At 39.3% G+C, this 22,231-nt stretch overlaps 1 protein-coding gene across 1 annotated transcript in view; it reads left to right on the top strand.

Moving 5' to 3' along the window:
* Window positions 1-22,231, top strand: part of REPS2 (RALBP1 associated Eps domain containing 2) — a 95,724-nt gene that overhangs the window by 32,364 nt on the left and 41,129 nt on the right. Inside the window, exons 2-10 of the mRNA XM_058826133.1 lie at window positions 1,787-1,910; window positions 4,110-4,258; window positions 5,774-5,897; window positions 8,741-8,838; window positions 10,486-10,624; window positions 12,123-12,186; window positions 14,479-14,621; window positions 17,684-17,778; window positions 21,169-21,238. Coding sequence (XP_058682116.1) covers window positions 1,787-1,910; window positions 4,110-4,258; window positions 5,774-5,897; window positions 8,741-8,838; window positions 10,486-10,624; window positions 12,123-12,186; window positions 14,479-14,621; window positions 17,684-17,778; window positions 21,169-21,238 — 1,006 coding nt within the window. The remainder of the gene's footprint in view (window positions 1-1,786; window positions 1,911-4,109; window positions 4,259-5,773; window positions 5,898-8,740; window positions 8,839-10,485; window positions 10,625-12,122; window positions 12,187-14,478; window positions 14,622-17,683; window positions 17,779-21,168; window positions 21,239-22,231) is intronic.

Here is a 22,231-nt window from a genome sequence, read left to right as displayed (position 1 = left end):
CATCCAGGACCCATGAGGAGAGCCCTGCTGTAGAGCTCAGAAAGGGTACCAAGGGTGTGCCCAATCATCCATCTCAGGCACATCCCAAGTGCCTCACTTTCCCACTGGAAAATAAAAGAAGCAAGGCCAGTGATAGCGGGAAGGGTGGAATAAAAAAGGCCACAGTAACAGAAAAAAAAAATAGAGAAAAGAGAATGCCAAGTGCTTCTAGTTAATTGAAGCTGTCTTTATACAGAGATTCAATCTCTCTTTTCATCAAGCTGTAAGAGAAGAAAAACTATTTGATGTGTCTTGTGACCAAGTCTGAAACTTTTAGGAGGAGAAAGTAGCCAGAGCTCATTCAGTCAAAGCAGAGGCCACATCCAGAGAAGAAAGGGTTTGCTTGAAAACAATTGTCTTTGATTAGTAAGAATTACCATTCCAAAACATCTAATTTTTTCAGTAATTGCTTGACCTGACATTTTGCCACTGTGTATGTGTATGTATACATATGAAAATAATTCAGAAAAAATAAACTATTCATTTGTGCTATTTGCTTATATGTAGCTTAATACTTTCTGTCATGCTCTTGTAGCTTGGAAGCCAATCCATAGACGTGGCTTTCCAGAAGCAGCACTTGCCCATGGAGAACATGCAGAGAGGCTGCACCTTGCCAGCCAGTAGACATTGCTAATCTAGGTGTATTTTCAAGAAAACAATTTGAGATTTCCTATTGTGTCTGGGACAAATGGAGTTTTGTCCTAGCCCTAGTGCCTGTCTGAGGTTTGTTTGTGAACATCTGGGAGCTCCAGGCGTGGGAGAATTGGCACCTATGCTTAAAACCTGCTGATATCTGCTGTTTGTTTAGGCATTGTGTCTGGGTGTGTAAACATGGTGCTCTTTGCTTCGTAAAAGTGGCAGAGTGTTGTAGTGCATTTAGAAAAATGGTATGACTCGAGAGAATGTACCCTCAAAATATAGAATGTAAGTTTCTTTCCCTTATCTCTTTCTCCCCAGTTCTCCTTATTGGCTGTGTGAAAGTAATCCACCCTCTTCGCCCTGCCTTCAGAAAGACGCGCGCTATCAATATTCTTCCTCTTTCTCTCCTGCTCTCTTTCTCCATGGGATCCCAAGAACAAGAATAAAGCTGAAGTTCCATCTCAGCAAGGGAAAGAGCCTCGTTTTTAGCCCTCTGGTCCATGCTATATAATCTCTCTCCTGTTTCCCTGGCTGCAGCTGGGCAGACGGTGGCAACAGAGAAGCAGGAGATATAGAAATAATAGCAGCAGAGTGAAGCAAATAATGAAGTATATATAGAATTTAAACTTAAGTGCTGTGACCATGTTAATTTTTCATGCAAAAAATTAAGTGTTTGCTCAAGTGGTGTGCTGGGGTCTTTTGTTGTGTTAATGTTCTAGTTAAGGTAATTATTTGAACTGTTGTTGTTAGGGCTAATATTATGTATAACTTTCTAAGGAAATCACAGCTTCTCTGGTGGAAATGTTTTACTGGACAGGGTACTTAAGAACTTCTAATTTCCTCTGCTTTTAAAATCTTACATAGTATGAAAACCCATAACTTGTTTTAGGATAGCAGTGTTAACCAGTAGTGCTTCTGAAAAGTGCAGCAACTACTCAACATGTCTTTGGTGTACTGATGTTCTTAGTTGAAACAAATACTTGTAGAAGACGTCAAATACAGCAAGCATTTTGTGTTTCTAAAGTTTTTTCTTTGTTTATGTGGAGATATTGACATCTCCTGGAAGAATGAAATGCGTTTAACTGACAATTTGTCTCTTCTCTCTTAGATTACAGAAGTTTGTGGAGCCAAGCGTGTGGGTTATTTTGGTCCTGCTCAGTTTTATATTGCTTTGAAGTTAATTGCAGCAGCACAGTCAGGGTTTCCAGTACGGATTGAGAGCATTAAGAATGGTAAGTAGCAAATTTTGCTTGCAGTACTATGCACTTGTTTCTCACTTCCTTTAATGCTTGTCAGCTCTCCATGGTGGTAAACTCTATTCTTATGTTTCTATGAACAATTTTAAGGAGCAGAGAAAGAGTGGATGGCAATGTTACACGCTCTAAGTGAGTGGTGTAAAATTGCAGAGAATTACAGATATGGGAGATCTGAGATGACATCCCTCTCTGGAAAAGGCATTACAAAGGAGTGGCAGGAATGACAGATGATCAGTGCAGGGGATGCATTTCTCTCTCACCTTCAGCCTCTAATCTTGACAGCTGTCTAAAATGGGAGCTGATAGCTGCTTTGGGTGGAGGCACATTGTGGGGGACATAGACAGGTCAGGGAGTCCCTCTGTACAGGGCAGATTGTAACACTCATTTGCTTTAGCAAATAATCCTGCTGAAATAAATGGGTAGTGGAGATAAAGTCACAGTGCTTACTGGGAATAGGTGTGAAAATGTATATTAGATATATTTTAAAACAGCTTTATTCTTCCCAATGAATTGTCAGCAATATTAAATGTACCATTTTTGGTGGAGAGGAAAGCTTCTTGAAAGAGTCTTATCTAACTCAAGCGATGAAAAGAGAAAGCAGGTCCCTTTCAGCTGTGAAACCTTGATAGCAACTTGGAAGGAACTCCATGTTCTTGCTTCAGTGATGCACACTCTGCCTCAGCAGGGCTTACAAAACACAGGGCTTTTTGCTTGAGCTTGAACAGGTTTGAACCCTTAGCTCCCGTATCCTGGGTGGGCGTTCAAGCTGTGCCCTGAGGCTGTGCTTGGACCATCCCACCAGAGGAGCAGTGCAGCCAGCCACAAGATCAGAGACAAGGCTGGAAAGGCAGCACCTACCCACAACCCTGCAATCAGGTCACTGCTCCCAGCACAGCTTCTGCTCTGCTGTCCCTAATAAGGGAAATGAAATGTCATATTCATGTGCATTGCAAGGCACAGGGAGGGGCTTCCCAGGTCTGCTCCATCCCAGGGAAGGAAGGCCCGAATGACAAGCCCATGATGACCTGTGTGAGCTGAGCTCCAGTGGTGCAGAGCTCCTGACCAAGCGGAGGGGGTCAGATGCAGCTGGTGCAGTTTGATTCAGTGCCTTGCTGGGGCAGGAATTTGAACCAAAGATGAATAGGAGTGGCCTGGATGTGTCTGTCAGTTTTCCTCTATGGACAGCTTGTTCACTCTCTCTTGCATTGCTGTCCTTTTTAAATATGTTAATTAAAACAAACAACAACAACAACAACAAACCCTAAAAAAAACTCTCAACAAACTAAATTAGAAACCTGGACTGAGATTTACTCTGTATGTTTTACAAGTCCAGCATATGCAAATAATCCACAAATTTGAGTGAAAACAGGTACTTGCAGTCCTTGTATTGATATCTTACTGTTTCAATAAAATTTCAGTAAATCTTCTAGTGCTAGTTACATTTTCTCTAGAAAATCTATGAGCACCTTTAGAGTGGAGTAAAATATACCAAATTTCAAGTGATTTATTTTTTTCGTGGTTGTAACTGTGGGTGTAAAAGATTACAGAGGTGATGGATAAATGGTTTTGCTTGGTGTTGAGCATTCTGTTAATTTTAATTGTATTGATCTTTTAGGGTGACTGTACACCAAAATAAATGACGTTTCTGCAAAATAATCAGGAATTGTCTTAAAGAGTGACAAAGTGTCAGTCTCTTGCTCAGCACAGCAGATGCAACATGGGACCTTTCGACACAGCTGTCTCTCTAGGCCTTGGTGTGATCTCTGAACCCTATTATTTTTGATTTGTTCCTTTTATGATGGCAGCATTGAGGATACTGTGATCCTGACTGATTAATTTATCTGTCCCACAGCTTCTGTGGGAAACTATTCTTTTCATTACAGGCAAGGTTTTGAAGGCAGGAAATGAGTTTGCTGCTTGCTTTAATAACATGCACAAGGCTTATTTCTTTCTCTTTGCATGGGGAGATTATATATTAAGCTAGTGAATGTAGCTTTGTGTAACATTCACATTTTTATTAAGACATAAACAATCAAAGGAGTCCCACACTTAAAAAGATTACAAATATAACTAGCAATCTTTTATAAACTTTTCGTTGGTATTACAAGATGATACTGCTTAAAGTGCTTCTAATGTTCTGTAGTCTCAATTGTATTTTTCTCTCTCTTAATAAAGAATTGCCTCTACCACGATTTATGGCACTGAAAAATGACACTGAAGTACGTTATGGGACTCCAGCAGAATTCCATGGAGTTAAATTTCAGGTTCCACATGCAACTTTGGAAAAAAATTCCTACAAAAGAACAGATGAAGGGGACAAACAGGTAACAGGCTTGTCTCCTTCAGGCCAACAAGTCATTATGCATCCTCATTTTGGGTCCAGTTCTGTAAATGATTACACTCACAGGGGCTTACTCAGTTTTCCAGTACTAAACAGGAGATGAACTCCTGATGTACAAATAATCCCCATCATGCCTGTGCTCTGGTTTTGATGCATCCCAGTTGCTTCCCTGAAGAAAATTCTCTATATGAGCTTGCATAAAGCTGTCAGCCCTATAATATTCTGTGTAAGTTCTTTCAGTGTTTTTCTCCAACTTAATCCAGCACTGTTTCTTGGAAAGAAAGTGGGAAAAGCAGCAAATACAAATCTGTCTGTGAAACAGAACAAGAAAACGAGTGATTTCCCTTGGCCAGTATGGTAATGGACTAATGGTCCTTAGTCACTCTAGAAATACTCAATTGGAGATAAGGTGTTCAATCATGAACCACTATTTTTGGGTCGGGTAAGGCCCCCAAGATTTCTTTCATTTTTGTTTCCCCAAGGAGTAGTCCAGAAGACATCTGCTTTTCTTTTTTCCTGAGTGAAGCATTGTCCCAGCAGTTCTGAGATGCCAGTTTAATGAAGGATCTAAGGGACATTCGTATTGCCTGTATTTTGGAGAGTAGAGAGCACTTGTTCAGATACAGGAAGCTTCACAGTGCTGCATAATTTTCATAAAGACTGATTTGCATAATTTTCCCCAGGCTTGACACCTTCTCCTGTTGTACAGTATGGGGTCATGTTGTAAGTGCCTGGTGGAAGCACTTTTATCTTCCCAAAACATGTGCCCATGTTTATCACAGGGTGCGTTGGCGTCAGTAACGGCATTCCCAGCCTGAGGTCAGCCAGCAGGAGTGAGCTGATGACAAGATACACAGGTGGAATAACAGGATGAGGAAGAAGAGAATGTATGCCTGTCCTCTGTGTACTGACACCGAAGCAGAACACTGCCCTCAAACCCTTGGCTCCATCTGGATTATCTGTGTTGTGTTATATTTTCCTCTTTATTCAGTAAAACCTTTCATGCTTACAGCCTTTTCTCAAGCAATCTCAGTAAATCAAAGAAAAGAGAATGCTTTAGGATAGTTACCCAGTGATACTTACAAATCCACAGTATTTAAAATACTGACCCAGGGATGTATCTTAATTTTTTGTACTTTTTTTTTTTTTGGTAAATATGAAAAATGATCTTCCACAAAGAACACACACTATGTAAATTCAAAGCTATCCATTGACATTGAGCCTTCTACATATACTACTTCAGGCATCTTTGGAAATAACATACATTGTGCTGGCCATTGTAAAGCTTTGTTATAGCACTGCCATGCTTTATCCCTCAAAGGCTCAGTACCAAATACTGTCTTGTCGGTTTTAAGCCTTTTCTTGGAAATAAAGGGCCTGAGGATGCTGCAGTGTTTTTTTGTTCATCATATTGTATGTACTTTTGCAGCATTACTTGGTTGTTTCTTACAATTTTTGTCTCAGAATTGTGTTTTGTGTTGGTGTGTTTTTGAAATAGGAACCCAAGTCTCCTCCGATGTCTCCAATTTGCTCACCTCCTTCTTCTCCATCTACTTACCAGAGAATACCGCTAAATTATGGATATGGTAAAGCAAGAGGTGGGCTGGAACAGCAGCATGGAGGTAGGATAAAAACGGCAATGAACAGTGTATTAAAATATTTTTTTCTTTTCAATTTTTTTCCTTTATAGAAGTTCCAAATTCTACACTAGCTACACTAGAAGTAACCAAATTCTAGTGACAAACAGGCTAATGATTTTAAAATTCAATTAGGCTCATGTTTTGGAAAATTATTTGATCAATTTATTTTGACTGTTCAATCCTGTCTTCCTATTCATTTTCTATTAAATTAGATTTGTGTGTGACTGCTCACAAATGCTAATACCTAATCTCTAACAAGGCTCTGCAGTATACCCCGGTGGCAGAGAACCTGCAAGTATTGTCAGAGTGCACGATGGTTTTAGTTTCATTAGAGGGGAAGAAAAGCCTGCTCCCGATTTCAGCAGCCACATATTAATTTTCACATTGGAAGTGAACCTTCTTTTGCAGAAATGGATAATATCATCTCTGGTTTTGTAACAGAAATAGGATGAAAGTATAAAAACAGTCCCGCAATGTAACTTGGGTAATTCAGACAAAAACAAGGCACTGCCTTGGATGTTCCTGTCCTTCATTTTGATGCCATTAGACTAGGTGGGAAAACATTCAGATTTTAATCAGAGGCTAATGGGGCAGAAGCCAGTTTAACTATGGTTTTACAGGTTCCTGTTAATAGTAAAGCACCTGTGCGCTCATAATTGCAACATGTGCTGACCAAGTTGGTGGCAACAGGAGATGTTGGTGTATATCATCATCCCTCCTACTCTACATTAGTGTGTTTGCAGTGAGTGAAGATTGAAGCATGCTACTCCTTCACCTTTTGTCCTTATTTACAAATGGGTTACAAAAGAGCTATTCAACATGTTGAAACCCAGTACAGCTGTGATAAGAATGTGTTTGACACTATAAAGTGGCCTCCACCTGAAAATTGTACTGAATCACAGGCATTCCCCTGCTGCGTAGGTAAACTGCTGCCTGTTCAGAGGTGGGATTGATTCTGAGAGCAGCACACTAGTGCAGTTGTTTTCTGGAACAATGCATGTTCTGCCCCAGTGAAGAAGACACGTGGCAGAGAGCCCATGCTGTGGAGAGCTGGGCAGGGGGTGTCCGTCGGGACCGGCTGACCGTGTACCTGTCGAGTGCTCTGCTCTTTTCCAGCACTCTGTCCCAGATCTGTCAATGCTATGAGGGAGTATTTTGGGTGTTGGGGGTTTTCTTCCTTCTGAATTTGGTTGTGAATGTAACTTCTCTGAAATTTCTCATGGACTCAGCACCTATGCAAAGTGATCAGGGACAGCAGCATCCAGTCCAGCTGTCAACATCTCCCAAAAGTAATTATTTAACTGCTCAGTTTTCTAAGGTAAAATCGTAGAGGTGCAGAACGATGGTTATTTTTCAGAAAGCAGTTTTTCCTATTTTCCAGAAAAGGAATCTCTCCTATTTTAATCCCACTGGGGATACTTCAGCCAAATGTGTTCTCAATGGTAGTGAGTAGTTAACATTTTATGACCCACGCTGTACCAAATGCCAGCCCTAATGCAAGACCTGCTGGTTCTTCCTGGCCTTTCAGATAAAGACCCTTCCAGTTTCCTGAAGAGCACTGCAAAGGGCAGCTGTGTGTAGTGCATGTGGAGGAGGTGCTTGTGCCCCTGCCCGGGGCTGTACTGCAGATCTGACCCTCAAACTGGACACAGTGTCTCCAAGGGCAACCCTTTGCACTGCAACCAGGACTGTACATTTTTCTTTTTAGTTCTGTCCATTATTCATGCTAGTAGTGGCTAGTACAGCCATGTGGCTTCATGCTTAAACCTCCACTCTGAGGGCATCTAAATGTTTCCTACCTTTCACCTTCCTTCCTCCCTCTTTTTTTTTTTTAATCTGAAATTATATAATTATTATATAAAAATAACTTGTACAGGAATGAAAATAGCAATACAGGATAAGGCTCCTTAGGAAAACAAGGGGGTTAGGGGTATAATTTTTAAGCTCTTCCTGAGGTCAGAAGTTTTAAGATTTCTTGGACTTCTTTTTCATCATGAATCTTTAAGGTTCTGACTATCTAATGTAGACTTCGTAATGGTAAATTTTAAACAGGCTGGCAGCAGTTCTCAGTTCACTTCCCTGCTGTGTAAGGGTTTGCAAGCGAGTTGCCTTTTTGTTTGCATACTTGCTCTATTTTTAAAACATTGTTCCTAAAATGTGTCGTTGTGTCGCTGCTTACTATATTTGCTGCAGCGGAGCCTAAGTGACTTATTTTAGCAAAAGAAGAAATTGTTACTTTTTTCACTAACTTTACTCCAAATAGTGCAAACTGATGAGTCATGTATTTTGATTTTCAACAGAAATTCGGAAGGGAGAGAAAGAGTATTCAGAGAAGTAGTGAAAGTTTGGGAGGTTCTCTCCCAAATTTGCCCTAAACCAGGACACATAGCATTGTCAAAGCTTTTTTTTTATAGCCCAGCTGAATTGTTTTTTATTTAAAATAGTTGTTGTGATATTTGTGGCTATATGAAGTGTATAAATGCATGGACAGGTTATATAAATGTATATTTAAACATGATGAACAGTGATTTCTGTTGTCTAGCAGTATATAAGTGGCAGTATCTCAGTAATGTCTGAAGAGGAATGATGCAATGGGAAAGACAAGTATGTAGCTGGCATTCTCTTGCATAAGAGAAAATGGACTTTGATACTGTGGTACCTGGTTCACTTGGTAGATGCTTGACCAAATGGACTTGATGCTCTGATACAGTGTTCACAAACTACATTCTCAATCTTGTGGAATTTAATTATTTCCTTTAGCTTAGCAGGTTTTTTTTTTTTATTATCCTGACATTTATATATTTAATTTTAAATGTCTAATGTAGCTCCTTATGAAGTCAGACACTCTACTCACCAGCAAGATGGACCATCTTCAGGGAGTTATGGAGCCAAATCTGCACTCACCTGTTCAACTCCTAACCGGGTAATGAATTGCATATTTTTCTTCAGTAGTGCTACTAATGAAATAATAGAAATATTTGAAAAAAGAGCAGAATATTCTCACTTTGAAAGTGAGAATATTCTCTGTGGTGTTTCTAGACTACAGACTGAAGTGTGCTTTTTTGGTATATGAGGAAAAAAAGCTGATGGTATGGAGAAATTACAATAAGTAGTCAAATTAATTAAATTGCTAAAGGTAAGTCGAAGTAAAACATTTTCATTTAAAGTACATGAGATTTCACAGAGAGTCCTTCTTGATTTAGATTGCTGTCTGTAACATTTGCATGGTATTTATGCATTCTGCATATTTTGGTTTTTCACCCAAGTTGGTTAAATAGCACCTTAAGGAAAATATATTAATTTCTGGGTATTTATCTGTTTTTATGAAAATTAGTCTTATATTTTCCTGCTGGTTGCAAAAGCAGATCTTTCCTGTGTTCCAGTATGCCTGCTGTGCATTTATTATGCAAACAATTTGTTTGCCCTAAGGAAGGGCAAAGCTCTCTTAAGCGAGAGATTTTCCTAAAAAAGTGAAGTGAGTCTTCTATTCAGAGATTCCGCCCTTTCCTGAGTGCTCAGCACCTCCCACCCACAATAAAATGTCACCTGAGCCTCCAAAAGAGATCTACAGGTAGTGTCACATAATTTGTGTTAGCTTGAAATTAAATTGGGTGCATTTGTGTAGCACTTTGAAATGAAAATTAATTTACAGCTTTATGATGTTGCCTGTTTCAAGGATCTTTTGATGTATTTCAGAACTGGTGTTTTGCATTTGATTCTTGGGAAACAGACAGGTATGTCAGAGAAAGGGTTTCATAGCTGATTTTTGTTCATTCTTGCCCTCCCTTTTAAGACTCTTACCAGGCAAGCTTAAATATTGAATACTCATTTATTCCATTTTAACAAAGACACCAGCTGTACTGGCAGCCCTCTTCTAGATGCCTCCACCTGCAAAAGGTACAGGCCTCCCTTAAACAAGTTAATCAGAGAGCAAAGATAGGGCAAAGAAATAATTGGATTGAGTACCCTTCTCCTCCAGAGTATTCCTTTACCCAAAGGAGGATTTTTGCTTAAACCATGGGAAGTCATAGAGGGTCTCTAGGGACTTGTGTGTCTCCCTGACTTAGCATAATGAGTGCTGAGTTACTGGGATGAGCAGAAGGTCCAAAGTGGAATATCTCCATAGTTTACAGCACCATTGCTAGATTAAATATGTAGTTTCATAGTGAAGATAAATTTTCACGCATAAATGCAGCTTTAGGTCCTTTACTGGTTCCTTCCATTTGAGGTGTACAGTGTGCAGTTCAGGGTTGAAATGCATGACAGAAAAAAGGACCCCCAAAATTAATCTAGAGGTAATTAAGTATGACTTGGACTTTCAGTGATCAGTAGTAGCCAGATTTCCTTTTCCTTTGAGCGATGGTCACATAAAACTTCCTTTAATTGCAGATACCTAATAGTCTCAGTTTTAACAGGTAAGCAGTGGGATGGTCATCTGTGTGGCCATTTCTGCTTCTTGTCTTCTGAAAATTTGTCTCTGCTACATAGAAGAGTGTGAGTCTAATTTCTTGAGGTTCCTAGTCCCTTCTGGCACCCTCCCTGTGTCTGGTACCAGTGTCCCTCCCTTCAGTCTCTTTCAGTGGAGCGGGAGCAGCAGGACAGCAGCACCCAGTACTCAGATGACCCTTGGAGGATAACAGAGGAGCAGCGAGATTACTACATTAACCAGTTCAGGTCCCTGCAGCCCGACCTCAACGCCTTTATTTCCGGTAAGTTTTACCAAGCACTGTGCACATCAAATAGGGGGACCAGCTGGGAGGTGAAAAGTGTTAAGTAAATAAATTACTTTTTCTCTGGTAGCACATTTGTAAGAGTTGATTATGTTTTCTTTTTAAAGGCAGACTATTCAAACCAATATTGTGGCCCTTATATTTTCTCCTAAATACCCTGATTTTAGAAAAATAATTACATCTAAGGGAGAAGTGTTGGCAATTTGGTAAAAGTTAAATTGAGCTCTCTGCATTTGATGTGGTGTATTTGTGGATCACACCTGCAGTGTATATTGAGTTGAAAAACCCCTGGGGATTGTGCTGGCTTATCCAGCAGAACTGTGGCAGTGTCCGTGTGATGACAGTGAAGCATGCAGTTAACTGCCCTGGGTGGTCAAGCCTGAGGCTGATGGATCTGGGCAACTAAGATTTTGACCTCTAGGTAATTAGGAAACAAACCTGGAGAGGACACACATGGTAGAAGTATTGTTAAGAGCATACTGAGATGGCTCTGTTGATACTCAGATTTCCATCCTGAATTGAGGGTCCAGGCTGCTTGTGAGAGGAGACTTTGCCATGTACAGAGTTGGTCTGGCAAGGATTATGTTTCAGGTTTTAAACTGAGGCAATAGTAATGAGCCCTGCTGTACCACTAGGGTTAAGGAGGCTTTGATCCAGCTGAAAGTTTAAAGAAATTACCTGCTGCTAACTGAAATTAGTGCTTCAGCAGTCCTTCACCTCAGTTAAGTCTCCTTCATGCAGTTTGCTTCAAAGAACAAATGGTTGTTCTGTGTGGATTCTTTCCCCAGTGGTTACATATGGGGAAGAGGATTATCATCCCAGATGTCTGTGCTTTGTTTTCTTATGATTTGTAAGCCTGTACCCAGGAAGGGCTTCCAGGTACTCCTGACAGACTGTGCATATGAGATGGTGAAGAAGTGTGTTTGTTAACTAGAAACATGAGAAGGGCTGCAATGGCAGGATGAGTGAGGATGCTTGCAGTAGGACAGGAGCTGTGTGCTAGCTGAATCTCCTGCAGTTTCTTTTTTCTTTTCTTTTTTTCCTCCTCAGTAAAATTTTTACTGCGGGGAAAAGTCATGGTTGAAGCAGCATCTTGGGAGAGCAGTGCAGATGTCAAAGCACTGTACTGCCAAACACATGACTTCTGGGTGAAGCAGGGCTGTTTGTGTCTGTTATTTCATCATTGGTGACGTACTTGTTATGCAGGTTAAAGTTACTAGTACTAAAGCAGGTTTCCCTTTATTTATTTTCCCCATATGGGGGGAATGGAGAAATGAGGTCAACAGCTCTGTCTGGCTTTCTGTATCATTTACTCAGAAGAAGACAAATGGTCCAGCATCTATTTTGTAGCATCTGATTAATCTGAGCATCTCTCGGACATAAATTAACTGTCTGTTTCTGGCATGATAGACCTGGTAAAAGGGAAGAATTGGGAGAATTAATTTCCAATGGTTGATGTGGCATGCTTTCCCAACAGGTTCCATAGCAAAGAATTTCTTCACAAAATCCAAGCTTCCCATCCCGGAACTTTCTCACATCTGGTGAGTACTGCAATAGTGTTGGGGATGCCTCTCACGTTGTTTTAAAAGATGCTTAATTCAAGAGTTCTTGTTAAATTTTAAAAGTGTCTTTAATTATAATTATTGCTCTTATCTCCAGAGTCACTTTGAGGCCCAAGCAGCAGGGTGGTCATTTCTTTTTCTGATACACTTGTTTTCTGGAGAGATGTTCACCTACTCAGTAGGACTGGGAAGGTTTGAATGGCAGCGTAGCTGAGAGCTGTTCTTAAGTGTATTGTAGGCAGCATCATTAGCTCAAAGAACTGGTGTTTTTCATGAAATGACACAGAGGAGAAGCACCTCTGGAATGTATTAGATGTGTTGTTGGTTTTATGTTTTTGTCTCTGTTCTGTCAGAGGAGGCCTAATTAAACAATTGCATAATTCATTAGTGCTTTTCTAATGAACCAGTATGCTTACTTTTAATGAGCTTATTGAGAAACAATTGCGGATGGAACTGTACGTGATAAAATTTGACAAGAATTCTATTATATTTTCATCAACAACATGGTGCTTTGTAATTTGTTGTCATCATTACATGTCTGATAGGAGGAACAAACAGTTTTAAACATGGATCAGAAATGCTGATAGTGATTTTGTTTTTCTATATGCTTTTATGAAGAAAGATGAGAAGAAAAGCTTGCAAGAGCCTAAACATCTGTCAGGGTCAAAGGATATGTCTGGAATCTTTTCAAAGCGGATTGTCAGTTGTGAAAATAAAAAAAAACCCAACTGAGTAAACATAATGCTGGGGGAAGTGAATATTGGAATTTAAATTTAAGATTACTTAAAAAGAATGGATTAACCTAATATGGTAGCAAAACAGATTTTATTTCTATTGCTGACACAACTCGTTCTTCATGCAGAATTTCAAGAAAAGTATTCCTTTCTAGTAGATACTTGTAATTTTGTGGCAATGTGATTTATCAGGTTGTGTTGCTGTGTTAAACACATGGGATGTTTCAGTCCTTGTCACTATAACCTCAACAGTTTGATAATGCTTGTTGCATTCAAAGAGTAAAAAATTACATGTTTATTTTAAACTATGTGCCCAAGATAAAATATTACTCAAATTTTACAAAGAGTTAATTTATAAAATTGAATTATTGAATTTCTGAAGATTAATTTTTGTGTTTGTGAAACATACTAGAATTAGAGAGAACCATTTTAGTGAGAAGTTAACAAAAGTATTTAAACTTATCAAGAGAATTTATTTTGCTCTTTTTTAAACGTTAGTCAATGGTGCTAAGTAACCATTGCTAAAGTCCATATTTAACTTTTTCTGCTTGAACTGTTTTAAGATCCTGCATGGATTAGCCAAAAGTGCTTCCAAATATTGGAAGATTCATTCTGCACTTGGAACAATGTGCAATTAATCTCTGCTCAGAAGGCCAACTACATCCTGGGCTGCATCAAAAGAGGTGTGACCAGCGGGGCAAGGGAAGGGGTTCTGCACCTCTGCTCTTGTGGATGTAGACTCCATCTGGAGTGCTACATCCAGCTCTGGGCTCCCCAACACAAGAGGAACATGGAGCTCTTGGAACAAGTCCAGAGGAGGTCCACTGAGTTGATCACAGGGCTGGAGAACGTCTCCTATGAAAACAGGCTGAGACACTTGGGGCTGTTCAGCCTGAAGAAAAGGGTCTGGAAGATTTTCTTTCAGCTTTCCAGTACCTAGCGGGGTCCACAAGAGAGCTTGGAGAGGGACTTTCCACAAGGGCATGTGGTGATAGGACAAGGGGGAATGGCTGTAAGCTGAAGGAGGGCAGGTTTAGATTAGATATTAGGAAGGACTGCTTTACCATAAGGGTCGTGAGGCTTTAGAACAGATTGCCTAGGGGAGTTGTGGACTTCCAATCCCTGGAAGTGTTCATGGCCAGGCTGGAAAGGGCTTTTAGTAACCTGGTCTAGTGGAAGGTTCCCTGCCCATGGCAGGAGAGTTGGAATTAGATGATCTTTGAAGTCTAATCTAACCCAAACCACCCTATGATTCTGTAAGTATACATATATATGTATTTAACTTTCTAATATACACTTACCATCATATTCAATAGTATGATGTATTAAAGAAGTGTACTTCAGTGAAAAATGAAAAAGTGGCAAGTCAGTTTTAGAAAATCAGCTTACTTCATCTTCCTTGAGACAAATGTGCAAATCAGGATCAAGTGTACATGACAAGCTCTTCTCAGAGCTGCATTTTTGTCTCCCCCATGATGGCACACTTATGTTTCCCTGAGGTAACACCTTGGAAAACGTGTGCCTGTTTAATCCACAGGGAGCTGAGTGATGTGGATTGTGATGGGGCATTGACACTCCCGGAGTTCTGTGCTGCTTTCCACCTTGTGGTTGCGAGGAAGAATGGCTACCAGCTGCCTGAGACACTGCCAGAGACGCTGCTGCCCGAGTACCTTCAAGCAGGTAAAGTTCCCATGGCAAGTCGTATCCCTGCAGCCATCTCAGAAATCCAATGTGTGTGTAAGACAGGTTCACTTCCCATTCTGGCATGGGCTTCTATGCTGTGTAATGATTCTCCAGCTGCATTTAAGGCATGTGTTTTTAATTGTGCTCATGAGATGACTGCTGAAGAAGTAATACCTCAAAGAATAGAGACAGGGATGCAAAGTGGAGCCTCTTAACGTCTGCCCCTTTGCGCTGTTGTGTTTCAGGTGTCAGGACAGACAGAGATGAGTAGCTGTAAAGCAAAGGGAATCCAGCAATGGTTTTAAACTGAAAGAGGACAGGTTAATGCTAGATTTTAGGAAGAATGTGAGGACAGTGAACCACTGGAACAGGTTGCCCAGAGCAGCTATGGATGCTGCACCCTTGAAAGTGTTCAAGGCCAAGTTGGATAAGGCCTAGAACAACCTAGTCTAGTGGAAGGTGCCCATGGTAAGGGAGATTGGAACTAGATAATCTTTTAGATCTCTTCCAGTACAAACCATTCTGTGAGTCTATGATATAGCTTTTAATTATTTTGATGATTTTTCCTTAAAGTATCTATCTCTAGAGGATTTGTTAAAAATTATACTGGACTGCATTAGAACTTCATATGCTAGTGTATTTTTAGATGGAGATACTGTTTATATCAAAGGTTGAATTTTTTTGTAATTTATTTTATGTAATCCACAGGTTCTTCTGTGGGTAGTTTGCATTAATGACAGGAGGATTGCAACAATTTGTGTAGCACAAGGATGAATTAATCTAAAATGTAACATACTTTAGTAACAATGTGCAGTGAAAGACCTGCCCTTTCATTTGTTCTTCATTTATGTCTCTTTTAATTATAAATGGATGTTGAAATATATACTGTTACAACTGAAAAATGTGCATGACTCTCGAGGGCAAGGAGGATTAATCACAGTGCTAAGGGATAATATTTAAGACCTAATAAAATCTCCATTAAATTTGATGACACCGAGTATATTAAAAGGCAGGAAAAGAACAAATCAAGCTGTAGTTAGGAAAATTAAATGCTGACCTGTATCAGATTTGTGAAATAATTTCTGATGTAGTCATGTTCCCCATAATCCACTCTATTCATATCCAAAGCAATGAGCTTCTGGAAAATATGCCCTTCTAAATCTTTATCACTTTCAGTCTCTCTAGTTTCATTCCCTGTCATAATTAAAACTACCTTTTTCCCTCCAGAACCACCACTTTGTTCACTACTTTCGTGCTTGGTGTTACAATAAATTGGCTTGTAAACTCATCCATGCAGGTTCTTTTTGGTGTGTCTTCACATTGAATCTTTTTGGGTAAAACTGCAGTGGAAATAACTATCTATAGTAGCAGGGAATCATTATGTCAATGGGAGAAATAGCATGGTAAGCTACAGTTGTTGGTTCCCTGGGACTCCTCTTTTTTTCCCTATTTGTCCCTTTAAGCACTTAGTTCTACCATTTTCTTAGTTGATTATTGTTTCATGTTGTTGCATGAAACCAAGCATTTCAAGCAAATCTACATGGAAGAGGTGAAAGGACCGATTGTTTCTTGTGGGTCCTGTAAATACCCCAATTAGATTAGTTCATTAGATAATGAACTAATTCTGGTTAATCTACGGGTCTGAAAATGTCTCGTGCTCATTCTGCTATCTGATCTGCCATCTTTTGAAAGAATTGGATTGATAGAAACAGAACATCTCAACACACTGTAAACCTGTGAATCACAGAAAAGCATAGAGCCCTGGTTGCATTACTTCTGAAATAAAAGCATTGACAAGTATGTAAGTGCCTCATACAGTTACCTAAAACATCAAAAGCAATTTTCAAGAGAAATCTTATGGTTTTGTATTTTCATAATTTGATTTCTTTAAAATTTAGAATTTTTTTTTTCCGATTATTTGGTTTCTTAGGACCCTGAGAAAGACTACTGGAAACTGTTTTTCATCAGGTTGCTGTATTAGTTTCAGAATGAGGCATAGTTTGGTTCAATTGAAGTATTTGCATCTGATAACAATGCTGTTAAATCTTCAAATAAAATGACTTGGAGCAAAAAAGCATGTAAGAATGCATTAATCTTGATAGTTTTATGACTTGTCCTGTAAACTACAAGCACAACTGGTCCAAATGCTATCCTGGCGCAATTCCATTGACAATTTGACTCACCACCTTCTTTTTGGAAACTTTTTATTAAAAATAATTTGCAGAATCTCAAAAGCTATTTGCCCTGTGTGTAACCCACTGTACTGTAAATTAAGACAGATCTCCAAGAGCTTAATTTATTGAGATAAAATAAATGTTAACCAAAAAACTAGAAATGCGGTTGTTCTGCCTTTTAATATATTGATCTTTTAAAAAATATGTTTTCCAGCTCATAAAATAGATTTATGTCAGAGGAGCTAATCCCAGAGTGATACCAGCAGAAGAACCTGAGCTTGTGGGATGGAAATTAGCTTGTTGTGAATATTCCTTTGAGAAGTTAGATGTGATTTTTTTTTCCTCCCCCCCCCCCCGCTCTCAATGTTGTTTACTTGGAGGTGGTATATACTGCAGCATTGGCAGTGTTTAGTGCTTTATTTTTGCTGACCCTCAGTTTCAGAGTATAATGTAGATTCTACTATACTTTTCAGTATTCAAAAAGTCAAAATTGGAGCCGAAGGTAATGTAAGTACCTTTAAAATTAATAGGAGAACAAGATATAAACTGTAAGATCAATTAAGTTGATACTGGACTGGGAGAAGAAAAATTTCTTCCAAATTTCACCATTATTTCTACAACAGAAATTATACAAGCTATCCCTTTCATGACACTGACTTACTTAAGACACAAGATAGAAGGATTTTCTTTGTGATGTTTATCACCCATGTCTTATGGATTAGGCCTGAGATGTGAAAATGAAGGGCAGAATTACACTAGCACAGGTTTCTAAGAAGGATGTATTAACCAAAGACTTGGTGTGTCTCCGTGTTTGGCTTTGGGTTGTTTTTTTGTTGGTTTGGGTTTTTTCTACTTTTTTTATTTTCTTTTTTCTTTCCCCTGCAGCTTGTTTGAAGCCCATACGTGACTGTGCACTATTTGATTCTTACTCTGAGCCATTGCCAAGCAGCCAGCAGACCCGGGACTTCAGTCGGACAGAGGTGAGAAGGTCTAAGCTGGTGCTTACCTTGCAGAGGGGAGGGGGCTGGACCAGCTTCACAGAGACTGTGCTATGTGAACAGCAGGACTTTAAGTGTCTGAGAGGACTTTAGGAATCTCTAAGCTTCTCATGAAGCCATCTCAAACCCCCCTCTCAGCCATCTCCTCTGTGTACAGAAAGGGCTGACAGGCTTTTCAAGAGAAAATTGGTCAGGAGTAAAAACTCCCATCAGCCACCAGCAATTTCAACTTCCTTAGCTCTCAAAACTACCTTAAAGGTAAAGCTACCCCATGACATTTTCCCACATAAGATTTCACAGTAGTCACTGAGGTACTCGTGAGATGCTGGAATCTGCAGAGAAGTAGGCTCTACCTGTTGGTGTCCTTCAGGGCTGCTGCACGAGAGGCAGTGGGGCACATGGACCGTGTTCGGACGAAATATCTGCTCAGTCTAAATTGGTTGAAAATATGAGGCTTCAGCACAGATCCAGAATCATGAAATCATGTAGTTTGGAAAAGACTTCCGAGATCATAAATTCCAGCTGCTAGCCCAGCACTGCCTTCTTTCAGATAATTGTAGAGAGCAATAAGATCACCCCTGAGCATCCTTTTCTCCAGGATAAACAACCCCAGCACACTCCTTTTGTGCTCTGGAGCCTCCACTAGCTCCATTGCCTTTCCTGTAGTGAGGGGCCCAAAGCTGAACACAGTGGGTTTGGTTGGATGGAACAGGGACTTTTGGACTAGATCTCCAGAGATCCCTTTCAAACCCAGCTGTTGCATGATTCCGTGAAGTCTGCTGCAATGAAAACTGAATTGAGGAGAAGAATTTAATGCTGAGGTTAAAATCCCAAACTTTTAAAGACCCTATAGAACTGAACTAATCATGGCCACTGAGTTGTGCCTGAATATTGCGACTCTCAATATATGTGCTGTGGGATTTAAAGGTTTAGTGTTAAGGTAGTTAATCAAATAGCAGACTGACAGCAGAAACCGGCCCTTCTGACACTCTTCCAAGTTTAAAAGTAGTGATATGTTATCATATCACTATGATATGATCACTATGATACTAACAGCTCAGCAAGGCTGTTCTCCAGCTTGCTCTGGGGAGTCTCTGGGAGTCCCAGAACTCAGCTGCTCCCTCATCAAATCCATCTTGGTAGTGGCACCACCAAACAGAATCTCCTAAGCTTCTATGGAGCAGAGTGTTCACTTTGGGCAATGCTGCAGCCAGCACATCAAGCACCCAGTGTATCTCTGGAACTGTTAAAATAAATGTTGTATCCCTGGGAGGTGTTGCTCATCCTACAGCAGCTTGGCCAAAGCACAGCACTGGGCTTTGGAAGTAGCACTGCAGATCTGGTAGTGCAGGGTGCTGGTATGTTGGCAGCATGGGCAGGTCCTTTACCAGAATCACCTAATCCCTTGCTATGATCTTATTTTGGGTGGCTTGCAACCTAAAATATAAAACAAGATGTAGATATAATATTGAATTAAATTATATTTGAAACGTAAGCAAATATATAATTATGTATCTTTCATACACATAATTTAAAAACTTCCATTTACATTGTCCAAGATTAATGGACTTTAAAATTTCCCCAAAAGTGATTTGAGAATCATTTTGACTTGTTTTTTTTGTGTTCAACTTATGTTTTTTACATTCAGAATTAATGCACTGAATGAGTATCATTTGGAAGGTCAGTAATTCATCTTTCATTCATCTCCCTCAGTGGGAAGTGCAGCAATTCACTATTACATTTTCATTTGTATCTTGGCTAGCTGAGGAATTATACTTTAGATGCTTGATCACTACATTAAAAATATTATATTATCTATGCAATCTGTTAGGCATTACCTCCATGTCTTTTTTCATTTCCACCTATCATCCATTCAGGCTATTTAATTTCATTTCAGATGCCTGTTTTTACTGTGACTGCCGAACTACAATATTGCAATAAAATAGAAACAGTTCCTGAAAGCATTCATAAAGAAAATAATGGTGGGAGACACGTCACCTGCATGCTAGGTTTTGTTAAACTTAAAAAAACGCACTGAGGCTGCTGATATTATGCTTGGGAATGACATGGATGACTGATTTTTTTCTTTACCAAGGAAGTTTTGTCTTCACAGTTTTGGTTTTTTCTCAAGTTTTTGTCTCCTACTCTCCTTGTTTTTTTTTCTGCAAGCTTTCTCACTGCCAAAATCTTAAAGTTAAAACATGCATAAAAAGACTGGCTGAGGTTCCTCTGGGCTCCCTCAGAAATGTCATGCTCACAGTTCATTAAAATTTCTGAAAGTCATTTCCTCAATTAAAGCCTGCATTGAGTTAGGTCTGTGGTCTCATGTTCTTCACTTGAGTGTCAGGACTAGCTATGGTTTTGAAATGTTTTGTTTATACATTTTCAGAGTCCTCAAGCCATATTTTTGCTCTGTTGCTTTCTCAGAAGTACTAGGGTGTCCCTTTCCTCAGAAACATTATAAAACAAATCTCACAGACCTTTACTGTGGAGTTTTCCTTTTTGAACTACTGACTTGAGATTTTTGTGGTTTTTTAAAAATGTCTATGAAATTTAAGTTTCTTAATTAATTTGTTTAGGCCAAATTTATTTCAGGACATTTTCAGGTCAAACCTCTTCCATGCTTCCTGGGGGAAAAAAAAACCAAAAACAGCATCACTTAATATTTAGAGAAGTTTAGGGTTTCTGACATTTGCTTGAATGTTTTATTTGGTTGCAGAGTGTATTCTTGTTCTTACAGATAATGGGGGTAGAATTTGTTCCAGCAGAAGCTCCAAGAACAATAAATGCCTATAAGTTGCTGCTGAAATAACAGAAAATGAAGGAATAAGACTGGGGAGAAATTCCCTGTTTTCCTATCAAAGGCCTGAATAGGCCTCCAGCAGACTTGCTAATGAAATTTGTTTTTCCCATTTCTATGACTGCATGTTGAAGGAAAAGAGTAGTTAAAGGATCAGCCACATCAGCCACATCAGCTAGGAGCCTTTAAAGGATAACCATGAGGCTCTGCAGTACAGCTGGAGTTCTGGTTAGAGAGACTTTTCTCATGGAGGCTGGAGAAGCTTTCATCTATCCTTAAACAGATGTTATATATGGATCTGTTGGGAGAAGTCTCTCCTTACATATAGACCTTATCTCCTTCAGTCATTCACTGTTGAAGTGCTCCTCTAACTAACTTCAGCTGTGGAACTGCTGTACCTTGAAAAGCACAGTCATACTGTCTTTCTATGGGTCCTTTATTCTTCTTTATCTAACAAAGAAATTGTGGTGCAAGGAAAAATGTTGCCATTGTGTTGATCTGTATTCTTAAATATTTGACTGTGGAAAGGTAGGAGCTGTAACAATCAGTGTAATTAAACCTTCTTTCTTTAGAAGTCATCAGCTGAAGAGGTACCTGATAACTCTGCCCTGTTACAAGATGGAAAGAAAGATGACAAACAAGGTATTCAAATAAATATTTCTTTTCCATTAGGGATTAAATTATGTGTGTTTTTACTAAGCCCCTATATTTGGTGACAGAAGCAATGGTATGTTTAATTTCTAAGATGGCCATGTGCTGCTAAAGATTTAGAGACAACTCACAGCAGCTGAGTTGAAGACAAATAAATGGAGAGGTTTGCTTCAAAATTAGTTCTATCATATGTGAATGATATGAAATGTACCTTCTAAAATATGTCTAGTCCTAAGGCAATTAATGTTGTACTTCTTACTTAAACAAAATTTTAATTGTTATCAGGAATTTTTTAAGAGTAAAGATTACACTGTGCCAGATTTTCAATTTCCATTTTTGCAAGAAGAAACACCAACACTTCAAAATCAAGTTTTACTCCTATTTGAAAAAAAAAAAAAAAAAAATCCCTGTATTTTCTTGTAAACAAAAGTTTTAGTCAAATTAGACTGAAAAGACTCGATTCATTAATTTAATTTGACATCCATGAGCAGCAAGTCATGTGAAATTGAAGTGATCTTTCTCTTTTTTGCTGTAGTAGCTTCTATGACTTCCAGAATTGGCAGCGGATCATCACTGAGCCATTCCTTCCCTTTTATATTCCTGTTTCTCAATTCTTACTTGCTGTCCCTCCATTGTAGAAACAAAACAGTTGTGGGTATTTTGTTGCCTGATTTTCAGAGCTGCAGATTATGTATTAATTAAAATAAAAAATATATTGGTCTCCCAGATGTCCACACATTAAGATTGCATCAGAGCTGTGAGACCAGGTAGTCCACATTCCTGATTCACCTTCTACACTCAGGTGTGACAGTTTGACAGATTCCCAGTGTCCCCTTTTCAAAGAAAGTTTGTCAAGAGTTGATGTGTGTTTGTAAAATATTTTGACATGTCAGCATATTCCAAGAAATCAGTGTTTTGTTGACAGGGTTTGTTTTGTTGCAAAATGTATAATGACCGAGAGAAGGACTTGAACCTTGAAGGTTA

Source organism: Poecile atricapillus, chromosome 1 (genome assembly GCF_030490865.1).
Source record: "Poecile atricapillus isolate bPoeAtr1 chromosome 1, bPoeAtr1.hap1, whole genome shotgun sequence".
Lineage (NCBI taxonomy): Eukaryota > Metazoa > Chordata > Aves > Passeriformes > Paridae > Poecile > Poecile atricapillus.
Note: the sequence above shows the minus strand (reverse complement) of the source record. Positions and strands in the feature narration are given on the sequence as shown.